Source organism: Fukomys damarensis, unplaced genomic scaffold (assembly GCF_012274545.1).
Source record: "Fukomys damarensis isolate Sample0158 unplaced genomic scaffold, DMR_v1.0_HiC HiC_scaffold_15, whole genome shotgun sequence".
NCBI lineage: Eukaryota > Metazoa > Chordata > Mammalia > Rodentia > Bathyergidae > Fukomys > Fukomys damarensis.
The window spans coordinates 34476439-34491963 of NW_022900927.1; the positions used below are offsets into that span (position 1 = coordinate 34476439).

At 36.2% G+C, this 15525-nt stretch overlaps 1 protein-coding gene across 4 annotated transcripts in view; it reads left to right on the top strand.

The window, feature by feature from the left end:
* The window catches only part of Rab3ip (RAB3A interacting protein), a 99499-nt gene that overhangs the window by 64883 nt on the left and 19091 nt on the right, over positions 1-15525 (top strand). For all 4 annotated transcript variants that reach the window (XM_010644197.3, XM_010644198.3, XM_019210648.2 and 1 more), the window contains exon 4: positions 3508-3603. In XM_010644197.3, coding sequence (XP_010642499.1) covers positions 3508-3603 — 96 coding nt within the window. The remainder of the gene's footprint in view (positions 1-3507; positions 3604-15525) is intronic.

Here is a 15525-nt window from a genome sequence, read left to right on the forward strand (position 1 = left end):
CTGTGTTCTTATTCATCTCTTTTCCTCTTAAACCCTGTCACATATTTTTATAATCTCGACAGTTTTACTTTTGTCCAGGTTGTAATGCAGTTGGAATTACTACAGTATGTACTCTTTGGAGATTGACTTCTTTTACTTAGTACTATGCGTTCTTTCCCTCCATGTCTTTCCCTGGCTTGGCAGCTCTTTTTTTATTTTTTATTTTTGTAAGCATTAAAATGAGATTCCGTTGTTTTGATGCACAACAGTTATTTATCCATTCATCTACTGAAAGACATCTTGGCTGTTTTGACAGTTACAAATGAAGCTGCTATAAATGTCCATGTTCAGGGTTTTGTGTGGATGTAAGTTTTTCACTCCTTCGAGTACATCCTAGTACTGGATCATATGGGAGATACCTTTCTGGTTTTGTAAGAAACTGCCTAACTATCTTCTAAAGTGGCTGCACTGTTTTGCTTTCCCACCAACAAGGAATGAGAGTCCCTCACTAGAATGTGATGTTACCAGTGTTGAGATTTTCACTAGTATAATAGGTATGTAGTGACAGCTCACTGTTGTTTATTTTTCCCAGAGCTGGTAACTGAACCCAGGGCTTTTGCACTGAGCTACATTCCTTAGCCCTTTCATGTTTTAAAATTTTGAGATGGGATCTTGTTAAGTCACTGAATTGCCTAGGCTGGGCTCAAGTTTGCCATCCTCCTGTTTCAGCCTCCCACAGTTCTGGGATTGTAGGCATGACCTACCACACCTAATAGATGTTTTAATTTATAGTTCCCTAGTCAGAAATGATGTTAAGCATCTTATATGCTTATTTGTTATCTGTATATCTTCTTTGATGAAATGTCTGTTCTGATGTTTTTGCCTAGTTTTAAAATCAGTTCTGTTCTTTTTTTTTTTTTTAAGTTTTTTATGTAGTTGTCTCACTATGTAGTTGAGACTGAACTGGAACTCACTATATAGCCCAGGCTGGTCTTGAACTCACAGCCGTCCTCCTGCCTCATCCTCTCAAGTGCTGGGATTACAGGCGTGTGCCACGACGCCTGGTTATCAATTCTTTTCTTAATGTTGATATTTTAGGTAATAGTCCTTTCTAGATGTCTTTGCAAATACTTTCTTTCAGTCTGTGGCTTGCGTTCCTTTTGATATCCTTGACTTTTAGTTACAGACCTATTGTTAGATGTGTTTCCTTCTCACCTCTAGTTCTTAATAAAAGATTCTATGGGTTTTGTTGTTATTGAAACTTAATCCTCTACCTCATTACTCAGGCTCAGGGGACAGACAATTTTAAGGTCTTATAGGCTTGTAATACTTTGTGGTCTATAAATGAAAGACAAAGTACTAAGCTCACATTTTTTCCCTTTGAGTATCTAAAAAATATTACTTCCTTCTTTTCTAGCATAAAATGTTGAAGTTTAAGAAAAATCTTTTTCTTTCCCTTACGGGTGACATGGCTTTATGTGTTTTGTTTTGTTTTAAGTTTTGTAACTGATAGAATATAAAATTTGTACATTATTGATGGGTCAGAATGTAATGTTTCAATACATGTATACATATTTAAGTGTAATACATATGTAATGCTTAAGTCAGGCTGAACATACCTCCTCATTTATCAGTTTTTTTTGGGGGGGCACTAATGGAAATTGAACTAATGGCTTTACATTGAGTCACATCCTTAAGCCCCTTTAAAAGTTTTGTTGTTGTTGTTGTTTTTAAATTTTCAAAAAAGGCTCTCCATAAGTTGCCCAGGCTGGTGTTTTACCTTGCTGTCTGCCTGCCTTATTTAGATTCCTAAGTAGCTAGATTACAGGTGTCATTTCTTGGTGTCCAAACATTCATAATCCTCCTAGCTTTCTGAAATGTACAGTACATTGTTGTTACCTATAGTCATCTTACAGTGCACTAAACAACACAGCAGAACTTTTTGTGCTTGTTCATCTATAACTTTCCATGTTTATTTCTGTTTCCTATGTTTATATTAATTATATTTCCTGGGACTAGTCTTTGGATTTTAAGATGCTCCTGTAAAAGGAGTAGGGTAATCCGCAATCAGTTTCCCCTTGGTTGTCATCAGTGCATTTGTGTAGCTGTTTCTGTCTTTCAGAGGTGAGTCTTGTTCAAGCAATTTTCTTCTCCAGCACAGTGTTTCTGAGAGCTTTGTAGGCCTATTGTTTCACTCCCAGATACATATTTTCTCTTTATATAGTACTTTCTGTAATCTGTTTCCTTTGGAACTTTGGCATCTCTTTCCTCCTCTTATATCTGATTCTTCTTTCTCCTATCTCTCTTGTTTCTGTCCTGCAAATTTTTGCCTTAACATGAGATTCTATTCTTTGGCAAGGGGTTCTTGCTGACCACTTGTGAGGTGCCTGAAAGTTTAGAGCTTCACAGTCTGTTGGATGGAATATATAGGTTTCATTTACCTGGAAATGGAGCCTATGAAACCTTTCTGCTTTTCTCAAATTGTTCTCAGATCTGATCTGATTTTCTCTAATGATTAAATCTGTTCCTTTTGAGGGATTCGCTAGTGACGTTTGGGTTCTGAGTTCCCTTTCACTTCCCTTTGATCTCTTCTGCTCAGCTGCTGATCCTGCGTTGTGGACAATTTAGACACATTCTCTTATAATCTGAGACTTGTGGGAATTATCCTTTACCTACTTTTGTTGAAGATGTAGTCATTAAATTCTTCTGATTATCCTAATTGGTATTTTTGGGGTATTAAAAAAACTATACTGCCACCACAATTGTAAGACTAACTGATTTTACTAGTGTAATTATGACTAGTAGAATAGGAGTTTGAATTTTTTCAGTCTTTCTATTTGATAGATTTAGGACTACTTCATATAAAATTGTGTATCTTAACACCTCATAAAGGATCTTTTGAACATCTGTTCAGAAATATAGAGAAGTCATATATAAATGTTGTATATAAGTGTAGGATGTAATTTTTGTCATTGACATTCTTTTTGACTTTAAATGTTAATATGCATAGTTTGCCTCACTGCAATATGAATTGTGTATAGTCTCCTCATAGAAATTTTAGATTAAAAAAAAAGGAATTTTAGATTAACTATAGTATAGTACATGAAGTTATATCTAAATAAATAATTTTTTTTAATAAATGATTTTATTACAAATGTGAAAAAGCCACTGAACTTTATTGAAATTAAACAGTTAAAAATCCCTTGCTTGATGGAAATGAATATTGTTCAGAGTAAAGCTAAGAGAAAAAGAATTAAGTAATTTTATTATTTTCATATATAATACATACACTTAGTCTTTTGATGTTTTTTGTGTAAGAAATGTGAAAATTTAGTGTTGAGATTATTTGTAATTTTAGGCTTGGCTAATTTGTCTTCTGTGTAGCATGTGCTAGGTAATCAGTTTTACTGTGAGCATATCGAAAAACAGTATTAATAGTTTGTTAATTTTATTAGTAAAGATTATAAAATCTATTGGATCTAACTTCAGACTTTGGAGATGCAAAATAAAATTATCCATTTTTCATAGGAACTGAAGTTAAAAGATGAAGAATGTGAAAGGCTTTCAAAAGTTCGAGATCAACTTGGACAGGAATTGGAAGAACTCACAGCTAGTCTGTTTGAGGTTGGTCTATTTATGTCTTGGCCAACAGCAACATCTCAATTTTTATATACTGGTAGACTTATTTTTTGAAATAATCTTTAAAAAAGGATATATGTAGCTTTATCTATGTTCTTAAGTCCTTTCAGCAAAAAAATAGGAATAAAACTGCTAAGCAATATAGAATCTATAACTTAAAAAGATGTAAAGGAAAATCTGATAGGGTGTTTTGAGGAATATTAGAAGGCATATCTCAGTATCTCTTCCTGCCAGTAGGACCAAAATTTCTACCTAATCAGACTGGTGATTCTGAATAGGTGGTCACTAGCACAGAGAAACAGAAGAGACAGATGTGTGTGTGAGAGAGAACAGGGAGAGAGAGGCAGGGGCACTCATTATCGTAAAAAATTGGCTCATGTAATTATGGATGCTGGCAAGTCCCAGGAGCTGCAGGGTGAATTGAGAAGCTGGAGACAGAATGGTGTAGTTCCTGTCTGAATCTGAAGGCCTGAAAACCAGCAAGAGCTGATGTTTCAGTTAAAATCCGAAGGCAGAAGGAATTTTATTAAGGTAGTCCTTTTTGTTCTATTTAGGCCTTAAGCTGATTGGATGAGACCTACCCACATTCTAAAGGACACTGCATCATTCAGTCTATTCCTTTAAATGCTACTCTCAGTTAAAAACACATTCACGGAAATAGTAGCATTTGACTAAGTATAAAATATAAAATATTAAGGGAAAAATTCACCACCTTTTGTTATTTTAACTTATGCACCATCTATTTCAGTTTTGGAGGTTGCTATAAAAGAAAAATACGCAGAAAGAAACTTTTCTCTCTGTAGCAGGATACAGAGGGCCAGAAATGCAGTTTGTACAATGAGTAAAGTACATCTTAAAAAAAAAACCCAACAAACAGTTCTGGGTCTCTAACCTATCCCTAATGCAATAGAGGTTGAAAGCCTTGACATTGAATGCTCTCTGGGAAATAACGTACATTAATAAAGAAAATTGTTCTCAAAAAAAGTTTTTCTGTAATCTTAATAGTGCCTTCACAGTCTTAGTTTACTGTTGTCTTATGAAAATATTTTTGCCTGCATTTTATGTGTGTATAACTTTTGAAAGTCAAAATAACTCAGAATCTATTTGTGTACACCTTTGGTAAACTTAACATGTGATTTCAAATTAGGAGTCTGTTATTGTATATGATGAATAATCTTGAATATAATTATATTTTGCATGTAGCAAAATTGAGTGTTTTAAGAGTATCAAATAGGGCTGGGGATTTAGTTCAGTGGCACCGTGTGTGCCTGCCTTGCAAGCTCAAGGTCCTGAGTTCGATCCCTGGTACCACCAAAAAAAAAAAAAAAAAAAAAAAAAAAAAAAAAAAAAAAAAAAAAAAAAAAAAAAAAAAAAAAAAAAAAAAAAAAAAAAAAAAGTATCAAATACATGCAAGAATTTCAGGGTTAATATTTCTTGTAACAGTTCCAGTTTTGAGATAACATAAAATTTAAGTAAGTTAAAAGAGTGCTTTATGAAGTAGTTTGCACTTAATATGGAAAAAAAGGTAGTCTTAAAAGATCATTTTTATGTTTTATCAGCTACTTTTAGTACATTTCTATGACGTGCCTTATATTCTCTCAACAGTGCTGTAAGTTTTATAAGCATAGCTTGTTATAATTTTATACGTGAAGAAATACGAGGCATAGGAAGGCTAATAAGCTATGCTGATTCTCAGATTCATGACTGATTCTTGCTTTAGGTTCTGTGAAAGTCATAACTGGAACTTCTTTTTGTCCTAAGCCATAGTAAGGGAATCATTATGAGATATCTCTTTTTTTCATCCCACATTCAAATTTTCAGTAAAGTCTTATACTCCCTCCAGACTATAAGGCAGACCACTTTCAAAGCTACTGTCATTTCTTAGCTAGACCAGTAGATGCCAAGTACTTTGATTCTGTACTCTGGCAGTGATAGGAAAATTTGAGCATATACCTAATACTTATTGACAGCATGTATTTACAAATTGTATGCATATACCAACATATGTGTATTTAAAACATGAAAGTTTTAAAAGATGATACATTAATAAAATACTTAAAAATTTTATAATACAAAAAGTTTATTCTTCCTGAAACATTCATTATATATGTATTTTAATATATATTTAGTGAGGACTATGAATATGTTATCCTTTTTTGAAAATGTTATTCTAACAATTTATGGCTCTGATAGTCCAGTCTGTTTCATTTTTAAAATGTTCAAAATGTTCTAACTGGCTGTTAGAGAAAGCAATTTATAATAACACTGAGATTCAATCTTTTCCCAGAACTAATAGCTGTCATCAAGAAATCAAATAGTAACATGCTGGTGAGGCTGCAGGGAGAAAGGAACCCTTCTACACTGTTTGTGGAAATGTAAATTAGTACTATCGAAATCAGTATGGAGATCCCTCAAAAAGCCAGAACTAGAAATTTCATTTGACCCAGCTAATCCTCTTCTCCAGATTCCCTTTTAGGTATCTTCTTGAAAAAGTTAAAGTCATCACACTACAGTGATACAGGCATACCCATGTTTGTAGCAGCACAATTCATAATAGCTAAATCTTGGAAGCAGCTTGTAGTCCATTGACAGATGAATGGGTGAAGAAAATGTGATATTTACACACAATGGAATATTGTACTGCTCTGCCACAAAGAAAGATAAATTTGAATCATTTGTAGGAAAATGGATACACCTTGAGACCATAATGTTAAGTGAAATAAATCAGATGCACACACATAAATATCATTTAAATATTAGAGAGAGCAAAATAAAATATAGATAATGGGAAGTAAGGAGAGATCTTTCTCAAATGGGAAAGGGAGTTCAAGCGATGGAAGGAAGGGGTTGGGGAAGAGAAAAGAGATGAAGAAAGGAATTAAGATGTGTTATATACACATAAGGACTGTAAACATTATGTACTGCAAATATGTACTAATAAAAAATAGGGATATGCACCAACTGAAAAAATTAAATGTAATATTGCTGGTACTCATAGATATACTGATCCATATGTAAGATGTATATCTTTTCCTGTTGTTAGTAATACACCAAATTTCAGTTCAGTTGCAAATTGTGGAAAGATTTTTCCAGAAAATCTTCTTGTAAATTTTTGTTCTCTAATACTGTACTAGCAAATGATATTTGCAAATTAGTCAGAGGATGTTGGAGATGTGATATTTTAACATTATTTAAAGAAAACCCAGAGACTATATCCCCTTCTTTTAAATTACTACTAACCAGGTAGGGAAAAAATTGTTTTCAAGGTTTATAAGTATATGCATGTAAATGCATAGATCAGAAGCCTGCAGATTATAGCCTCTGGATGAAAGGAGACTATTTCCTTTTGTCCAGCCTGTGAGATAGTAATGATTTTTGTATTTTTAAATGATTAGGGGAAAATAAACAGTATTTTGTGACATATGAAAATTGCATATAATTTTAAACACTAATACATAAATTAAAAGAAATGTAATTAGAGTAACTATAATCACAAATTTGTTAATGGAAACAACACAGAAGGAAGTAAAATCTGATGTCGGTTATATAAAATGAGAATGTGTGAAGAAAGCAAATTGTGTCTGCATGCAGTTGAAGTTATTATCAATTTAAAAGAGTAAGATAACAAGAAAATGTTCAGTGTAAACCCTATGGTAACATGAAGAGGAAGAAGAAGAAAGTACACTAGAAACACAAAAATCCCTTCTACACTGTTGGTGTGAAGTAAACTAATACAGTTACTATGGAAACCAGTATAGTGATTCTAGAAATTCCATTTGACCCAATTATTACCCTTCTAGGTATCTTCCTAAAAGAGTTAAAGACATCATACTACAGTGATATACAATATTCATACCCCTGTTGATAGCAGCACAACTCATAGTATCTAAATCTTGGAAGCAAGATGCCCATCTTGACATCAGCAGATAAGTGGATAAAGAAATAGTGGTATGTCTTTACAATGGAGAACTACACAGCCATACAGGATAAATTTGAGTCATATGTACCTTGAGGCCATAATGCTAAGTAAATAAATGAGACACAGAAGGTTAAATATCGCATGGTTTCTCTATATAAGAAACCTGAAGTATAAAAAATTTAAAGTAAGATTATAGGAATCAGGGAGGTAGATCTTTTGCAGATGTGAAGGAGTTCTAGGGATGGAGAGGAGATGGGGAAATGAAAGCAGAAGTAAAAAGGATTAAGATGAGTTATGTATGTGTACCAACTCCCCATGATGAATGTACTCATTGTATATTGAAAATGTATTAATAAAGGATCAAGATGCCACACATGCACACATGCATGCCGGTTCAACACAATGAATACATTTATTTTGTGTCGCAAACATAACACTAATTTAAAAATTAAAAAAAAACCCACATTTCTCCAGGCTTGGGATGGCAGTGGACATGTTGGAGGAAAAGATTGGCAACTTCAGGCTAAAGGAAAAAGAACTTGAGAGAGTTTGGGGCACTTAAACAGAGAAAATGAAGAATTGCTGCATAGTGCTGGACAAGGACAGGGTGGTGGACAAGATCCAGACTCACATGTATGACTTCAAGATTCTCCAGATTAAAATTAAATCCCTGGTGTAGAGCAAGGTAAATGATGGTTCAGGAGCTGAAAGAGCCAACAGGAGCACCCTGACAGCAAGGCACCCAGGCAGGGCTGACCTGGAGACAGTGGTGTTGGAGCTGTGCAAGATGGTGCAGAGCATGCTATTCAAAGTTACAGCCCATGAGGATGGGTGGAAGAAGCCTGTAACGCAGCTGAGAAAGGACCTGGGACCAAGCTAGTCCCAAAGAAAGAGGTGGTAGAGATCTGGCAAGCTGTCAGGAGGCTGATGATGGAGGGCCTTTGACTTGACCAGGCTTTAGAAGGTGGTGTAGTCAGGATCTGCAAGGGAATAGATTTCACATAGGACATATAGTTTATAGGATTATTTTATAATATTCACCCCAGAAATCAAGTGCAGAAGATTGCAGTAGATCTGTCCATGTACCAGAGACCCAAAGAATCCAGCCAAAGGCCTGGATCTTACAGCAGTGTCCTGCAGTAGTCCAGCTGAAGGCCTAGAGCCCATGGCCATATCTTATGTATTAAGGATCTGCACTGGGAAGGCCTAAAAACCAGTGATTGAAGCTAGAAATCCTGTGCCAGTGGGATGAAGGATTTGTGCCGAGGGATGGATCTACACTGGAGCCAGAAGTGACTCTCAAGGCAAAGATCAGGGCTTCTCTGATGAGAACAGTAGTCATTCCCAGAGACAGCGAGGATCTGAGCTTCTCTTCCTCTTTGCCAAATTTACATCAGGAAAATCAGCCATGGCAGACTTCTCCAAGGAAATCAGCAGTACACAATCTTCTTCTCCAGTTTGTTTTTTGGTCTTTCTGAGACAGGGTCTCACTGTGTAGCTCATGTTGGCCTTGAACTCACTATGTAGCACAGACTGGGCCTCGAATTTGCAGTGATCATTCTGCCTTAGGCTCCCAAGTGCTGGAATTACAGGCATGCACCTACACACCTAGCTATCTAGTGCTTTTATGCTTTTGGCAACAGTTCTCAAGTGGGTCTTGCACACCTGGACCATACTGATTCATTTCAGCTAGGAGTTTTAAGTTGCCCATTAGTTAATCCACCGCATGAGGCAACTGTTTGAGTGGGAGAAGTGCACCTCCTGTGACTGGCGGGTGCAGATAATGACTTGCCCACAGGTGATCACCATCTGCAAAGTCAACAGCTATGAATACCTGCAGTGTCATCAGATAAGAGAATGTCAGCAGCTGCAGTTCCAGGACCTCAGCATCCCAGAGGAAAGCGTGAATGCCCTGGGTTCCCACAGGATTGGGCTGACAGCCCCTGAAATGATGTCAGCCTCAAGCTCCAGTCATGTAACCTGTCAACTGTCTCCCATTATGGGGGTCCCCAGTTGATAGACTTTATCACAGCCAAGGTGGATAGCCTATGAGGGGATGGGCTCCTGTACAAAGTTGAATGAGGGCCAGGGATTTAGCTCAGTGGTTCTAGCGCCTGTTTTGTGAGCACTAGGACCCAATTTCTATTCCCGGTACCAAAAAAAAAAAAAAAAAAAAAAAAAAAGACTCCCTCAAAGTTGAATGAACAATCAGACTGAGACTCAACCCTTGGCCACTGAGAAGAAAGAGCCAGTAGCTATAAAGATTTTATGACCCCCCCCAGCTCAAAATCTGTATAACCACATGCCCTGTAGTTCCTTAATTTGTGCCATCTACAGCCTGAGGAGGACCCCATTAGCCCAGCAGTCTTAGAAATGTTCTTGGGACACAGCACTGGTTTCTTCCTCCCCTCTAACCTTGGGCTCTTATATCAGCACCAGCTTAGTTGCCTTGGACCTTTCCTCCATGATGTTGGCTTGGAAGTCAGCTTGAATGTCATCCCTCTTTCCTCTGACGCTGCTGCCACCATTTATCCCACCCCTAAAGAATCCCCAGCAGGCTCCAGAACCCACCAGACACTTGAGATCTGTGCACCCCAAAGCCCAAGGAAGCAGATGGAAGAGCCTCCCATCTTATAAGCCCCATTCCCTGCCCCCTGCCAGGTCTCCTCTGCTGTCCCTGTGGAAGCCCTGGGACCCTATGGCTGGACCAGGAAATTATGGGTGGGGCTGTGCCTGGACATAGGGGAGGGATCTGTATCTGCATAGGGAGGTCCTCATGTTGAGCTAGCAATTGTTTTAACTGCATGTAAATAACACAATCTTTGTTGACATTTTCTTGGAGAACACAGCTCTCAAATGGATTTTCCACTGAGATAATGACATTCCTTGACCAATTTTTGATACAACAGAATTAAACTGACTTTAAAACCATTCTTTTTTATTTTGCTGCAGTGATTTCAGCAGACAACCCCTGCCTCTGTGCCTCTTACCTGGGGACCATTATTTCTAGTAAGACCAGTGTTCTCATGGCAACCTCCCCAAACTACCAAAAAAAAAAAAAATACTTTAAAACCATTCTTTTTTATTTTGCTGCAGTGATTTCAGCAGACAACCCCTGCCTCTGTGCCTCTTACCTGGGGACCATTATTTCTAGTAAGACCAGTGTTCTCATGGCAACCTCCCCAAACTACAAAAAAAAAAAAAAAGAATCAAAGTATATTATCACAAAAATAATCAAATCATAACTGAATACAAGAGGGGAGCAAGAGAACGTTATACAAGTGAAAAAATTTAGCAAGATGGCAAGGATAAATCCTTATTTTACAATAACTACTATAAATGTAAATGAACTAAACTCCTCATTCAATAGACAGAATTCCTGAATTGATAAATAACAAAAACCTATCTCTATACTATTTATAAGATACTTTTGATATGAGTACTCACAGATTGAAAATGAAGAGGTGGAAAAATATCATACAACTAGTACCAAAGAGCAGGAGTGGACAAAATAGACTTTAAGTCACAACTGTCAGACAAATATAAAAGGTCAACTCAACGGGAAGGTATATCAATTATATATACATCCAACATCAAAGCACTTAGATTTGTAAAGCAACCATTGATAGATTTGAAGAGAGCAAACAGTAATAGTTGGAGACTTTAATATTCTACTTTGTATAATGAATATATGATTCAGAGAACATAAGGAAACAGTGAACTGTATAATATGGACCAAATGGACAAGATGTCTGTCTAACTTCCTATCTATCCAATCTTATGTTTCCATAGAACAAAGGAATGTACATTCTATGAGGTCAGTATTACCCTAATGCAAAAGGAAGCAAAGAAAGCACAAGAATAAATAACAGGTTAATATTCCCCATGCATATAAGTATAGAAATTTTAGATAAAATACTAACAAACTGATTTCAACAATACATGATAAGGATTATACATCATGATGAAGTAGGATTTAATCTCAGGTTTGAGGGTGGTTCAAGATATGCAAATCAATCAATGTGTACACTACATTAATAGATAAAAATCACATGATCATCTCAGTAAGTGAAAACATTTTATAAAATTTAGCATTTAAAAATGCTCAACTAAATAGGTACTGGAGGGATATAATTCCACATAATGAGGAACATATAGCAGATAGCAATGGGGAAAACTGAAGGTATTTTTTCTAAGATCAGAGACAAGACAAGGATGTCCACTCTTCACTTCTGTATAACACAGTACTGGAAATCTTAGCAAGAGCAGTTAGGTAAGAAAAAACGAGAAGTAAAACAATCTGTTTGCAGATAATATCATCATATGTATAGAAAATTGTAAAGATTCAACAACAAAAAACTAATAAGTCAATTTAATAAAGTTTCAGTATACAAAAGTCAGTGATATTTCTACATGTAAATAGTGAACTATCTGAAAAGAAAATGAAAGTCTCATTTTGCAGAAATATCAAAAAGAATCAAATACTTAGGAATAAACTTGACCAAAGGGGTGAAAGATTTGTACATTGAAAATTAGAATTCACTGATGGAGAGACTTAAAACACAGATACATGAAAAGACATCTCTTGTTCATGGATTGGAAGAATTAATCTTGTTAAAATGTCCATACAGCCAAAAGTATTCAACAGACTGAGTGCAGTCCCTTTGAAAGTTCCAATGAGATTGTTTACAAAAATAGAAAAATTGTGAAATTCATATCGAACCATGTTATATTTAGATCTAAAATGCCCCCTAAAGTCTCGTGTATTCAAAAAGTGGAGTTTTTAGAAATGTTTGGATTATGCTGTACTCATCAGGGGATTAACCCATTGATTCATAGTTAAATGTGCTTTAGGAGGTGAAGCCTGGTTGGAAGAGGTGTGTTACTAGAGTTGTACCTTTAGAAGTAGTATTAGTTGAGGTTCTCTGGAGAAACAGAAGCATATTTTCATTCATTCATTCAAAGGAGATTTATTAGGTAGGCTTACACAATCGAGGTAGGAGAGTCTACAGTAGCTCCTTGTGGAATTAGAGGTGGAAGAGTCACAATGGCCAACTCTGTACCCGAGAGCCAAGTGATCCAATAGCTGCTCGACACAAGAAGATGGAAGCCACAGAATAAGAGGGATCAAGATGCAGTGCCAGTCAAAGGCTGTAGACCTTTAAGCCCTCTGTAGAGTTGCTGGTACATGTCTGAGCTCAAATTCTGAAGAAATTGGAGACCACTGTTCAAAGATAGGGACAAACAATGGAGCTCTTCCAAAATGGAAGCAATGTCTTCCTTCTTTTGTTTAAGTCTGTAGGTTGGTGCCATAAATATCCAGGGTGGTTCTTCCCTTCTGTTGGATGGTCTACATGTCAGTCATCAAAATTTTGCAAAATTTATCAGACTACCCAAAATTTTGCTCCACTAATCTGTGGGGTGTTTATTAATCCATTCAGTTTGCATGCCATCATTATTAGTCACAATCCATCCCTTGTCAACTCTGACATCCAGACACAGTTCTTTAAACCATAGTTAATCTCCAAATACAATAGCAAGTTTCATAATTATGACTAAACATGATACAACTGTCTTGCAAACAGACAGAAATACACTAATTCTCCCTACTAGAAGGTAGATGTTTTCTTTGTGTCATGCCTGCTCTTCTCCTGACATTCCATAACTTAAATACTATAATGTAAGTTTCACTATATTTAAGTACTGATGTTAAGTCAATCAACATGTTGCAAAGAAGACAAATATATCTGCTTAATATATGTGTATATGCACAGAAGTATCAACAAAAAAGGAAAGTATTCAGGGCAGCTACAATCCTCATTTGTGTAACTGGTCATGCAGACATAGTTAGTATTTATGATGAACGTTTTCTACCTACTATGTTCCCTTGACCTTCAGCAAGCACCTCAGCAGATTTTGGTTCTTTTCCTAGTAGGATGACCCATACCTTAATTCATGAAAATTCTGAGTTATTTCTCAGCCTACCTGGATTGGATGGTTGTGTTTTCCAGTGACCTTGATTACACTGCATGGTAGTACTGAGAGATGGTTTAGAAATCTTCATTCCAGAGGGGGAAAGGCTTCTATCAGGAAGCACAACAGTGATCTCAGTGAAGTGAAAGCTAAAACTTACCCATGGTCACTTTGGGCTTCACATGCCTCTGAGTCAGCAAGCTAAAAGGAGAGTTATAAGGTGTTGGTGGGGGGAGATTGATCCAGACTACCAAGGTGAAATTGAACTACTACTCCATAATGTAGGTCGGAAAGACTATACTTGGAGTGCAGGAGCTCCCTTAAGGCAACAGAGCATAAGGTCATGGGAAAAGGAAGATTGTGGTAATGAGTTGCTTGAGGTAATTATTGAATAGTCCCATTCCCATTTCCACACCTTGATTCTTGGACCTATAAATCCTGGTGATGAGAAAAACATGTTGGATGCTAACTCAGAGTATAGACAGCCTTCTGCAGAACCTTGCCCCAGCTCTACAATGTATTTCCACGTAAATGGAGCTGTAATTGCATCTTTGGAAGCCCATTCCACCCTTCTGTCAATCCACTGCTTCTGGGCACATGGTAAGACCAATGAATTCTGTGAAAATGAGCCCATTGCTGCACTTCCTTGTCCATAAAGTATGTTCTTTGGAACATACTGGGTGGAACACCACAACACTGGATGAAGCATTCTATAAATATATGGATGGTATTTTGGCAGAAGCATTGCATACAGGGAAGACAAGTCCATACCAGAAATGTGTCTATTCCTGTAAGGACAAATATTTCTCCTTTCAGCTCTTCCCTTCTCTTGATTCCTGGTTGCCACGAAGTGAATGGATTTCCTCTTCCATGTCTTTTTACCATGCTGTTTCTAACTTGCAGTCAGCCTAACATAGTCTGAAATCCCCAAACTGTGAGCCAAATTAAACTTCTCCTTTACGTTGTGGGTGTCAGGTATTTTGTCCTAGGAACAAGAAAATTGATACTACAAGCCACAAAGAACTGAACTGTTAAAAGAAAAATAAATGTGGATGCATCACATTTCCTGAGTTCAAAGTATATGACAGAGTGACAATAATAAGAACAATGTGACATTGATTAAAAAAGAGACCAATGGAACAGAATAAAGAGCTCTGAATTGTGTTTATAATTATCTCATCTTCACAAGGGAGTTAAATACACAGTAGCAAAAGGATAGTCTGTTTAATAAATGGTGCTGGCAAATCTGGATATCCACATATATGTGAATTAAATTGGACCATTATCTCAAACCATGGACAAAAAAATTAATAAACATGGTCAGGATGTGGCTGTAATTCGTATGTCTCACTGCTGGTGGCTCTAATTTGAATGTGTGTCTTCTCGCTGATTTGAACCACTGGTGGCACACGTGTGACTGTCTCATTTGGCAGTAAAATGTGTATACCATCAGTGATTGAAGCTGGTGGGAACATTTAAGACTTAAATTTAAGACTACAAAACAACTAGCATAAACAAGAAAAATGCTGCCTTTTAAAAATTTCATTGTTAAAAAATTTTTAGTACGTTTGTACCACATAATGATTACACCCATCGTGTGGAGTTAGTATGTGTAGATGACAATTCTTATTTTAATGTAATACAAGTAGATATTAATAAAATATAAAAACATTTCTACAAAAAAATTTCATAACAAAATAGTTATAGAGTAACAATGATAAATACACTATATCATGATCTTAAAAATGCTCCTTTACAATGAGCAATGTATTTTTTTGGATACGATGTTAAAAGCATAGGCAATAATAGCAAAAATAGGTAAGTGGAATGCATCAAACAGAAGCCACTGCATAGCATAAAAAAATTAAAAAAGCACCCTACTGTGTGAGAAAATATTTACCACATATATCTGTTATGGGCTTGATACTTAAACCAAAATATGTAAAGAACTGAATATCAATAGTACAGTTCAAAATAGGCCATGGAACTGAATAGATACTTCTAAGAAGGCATGC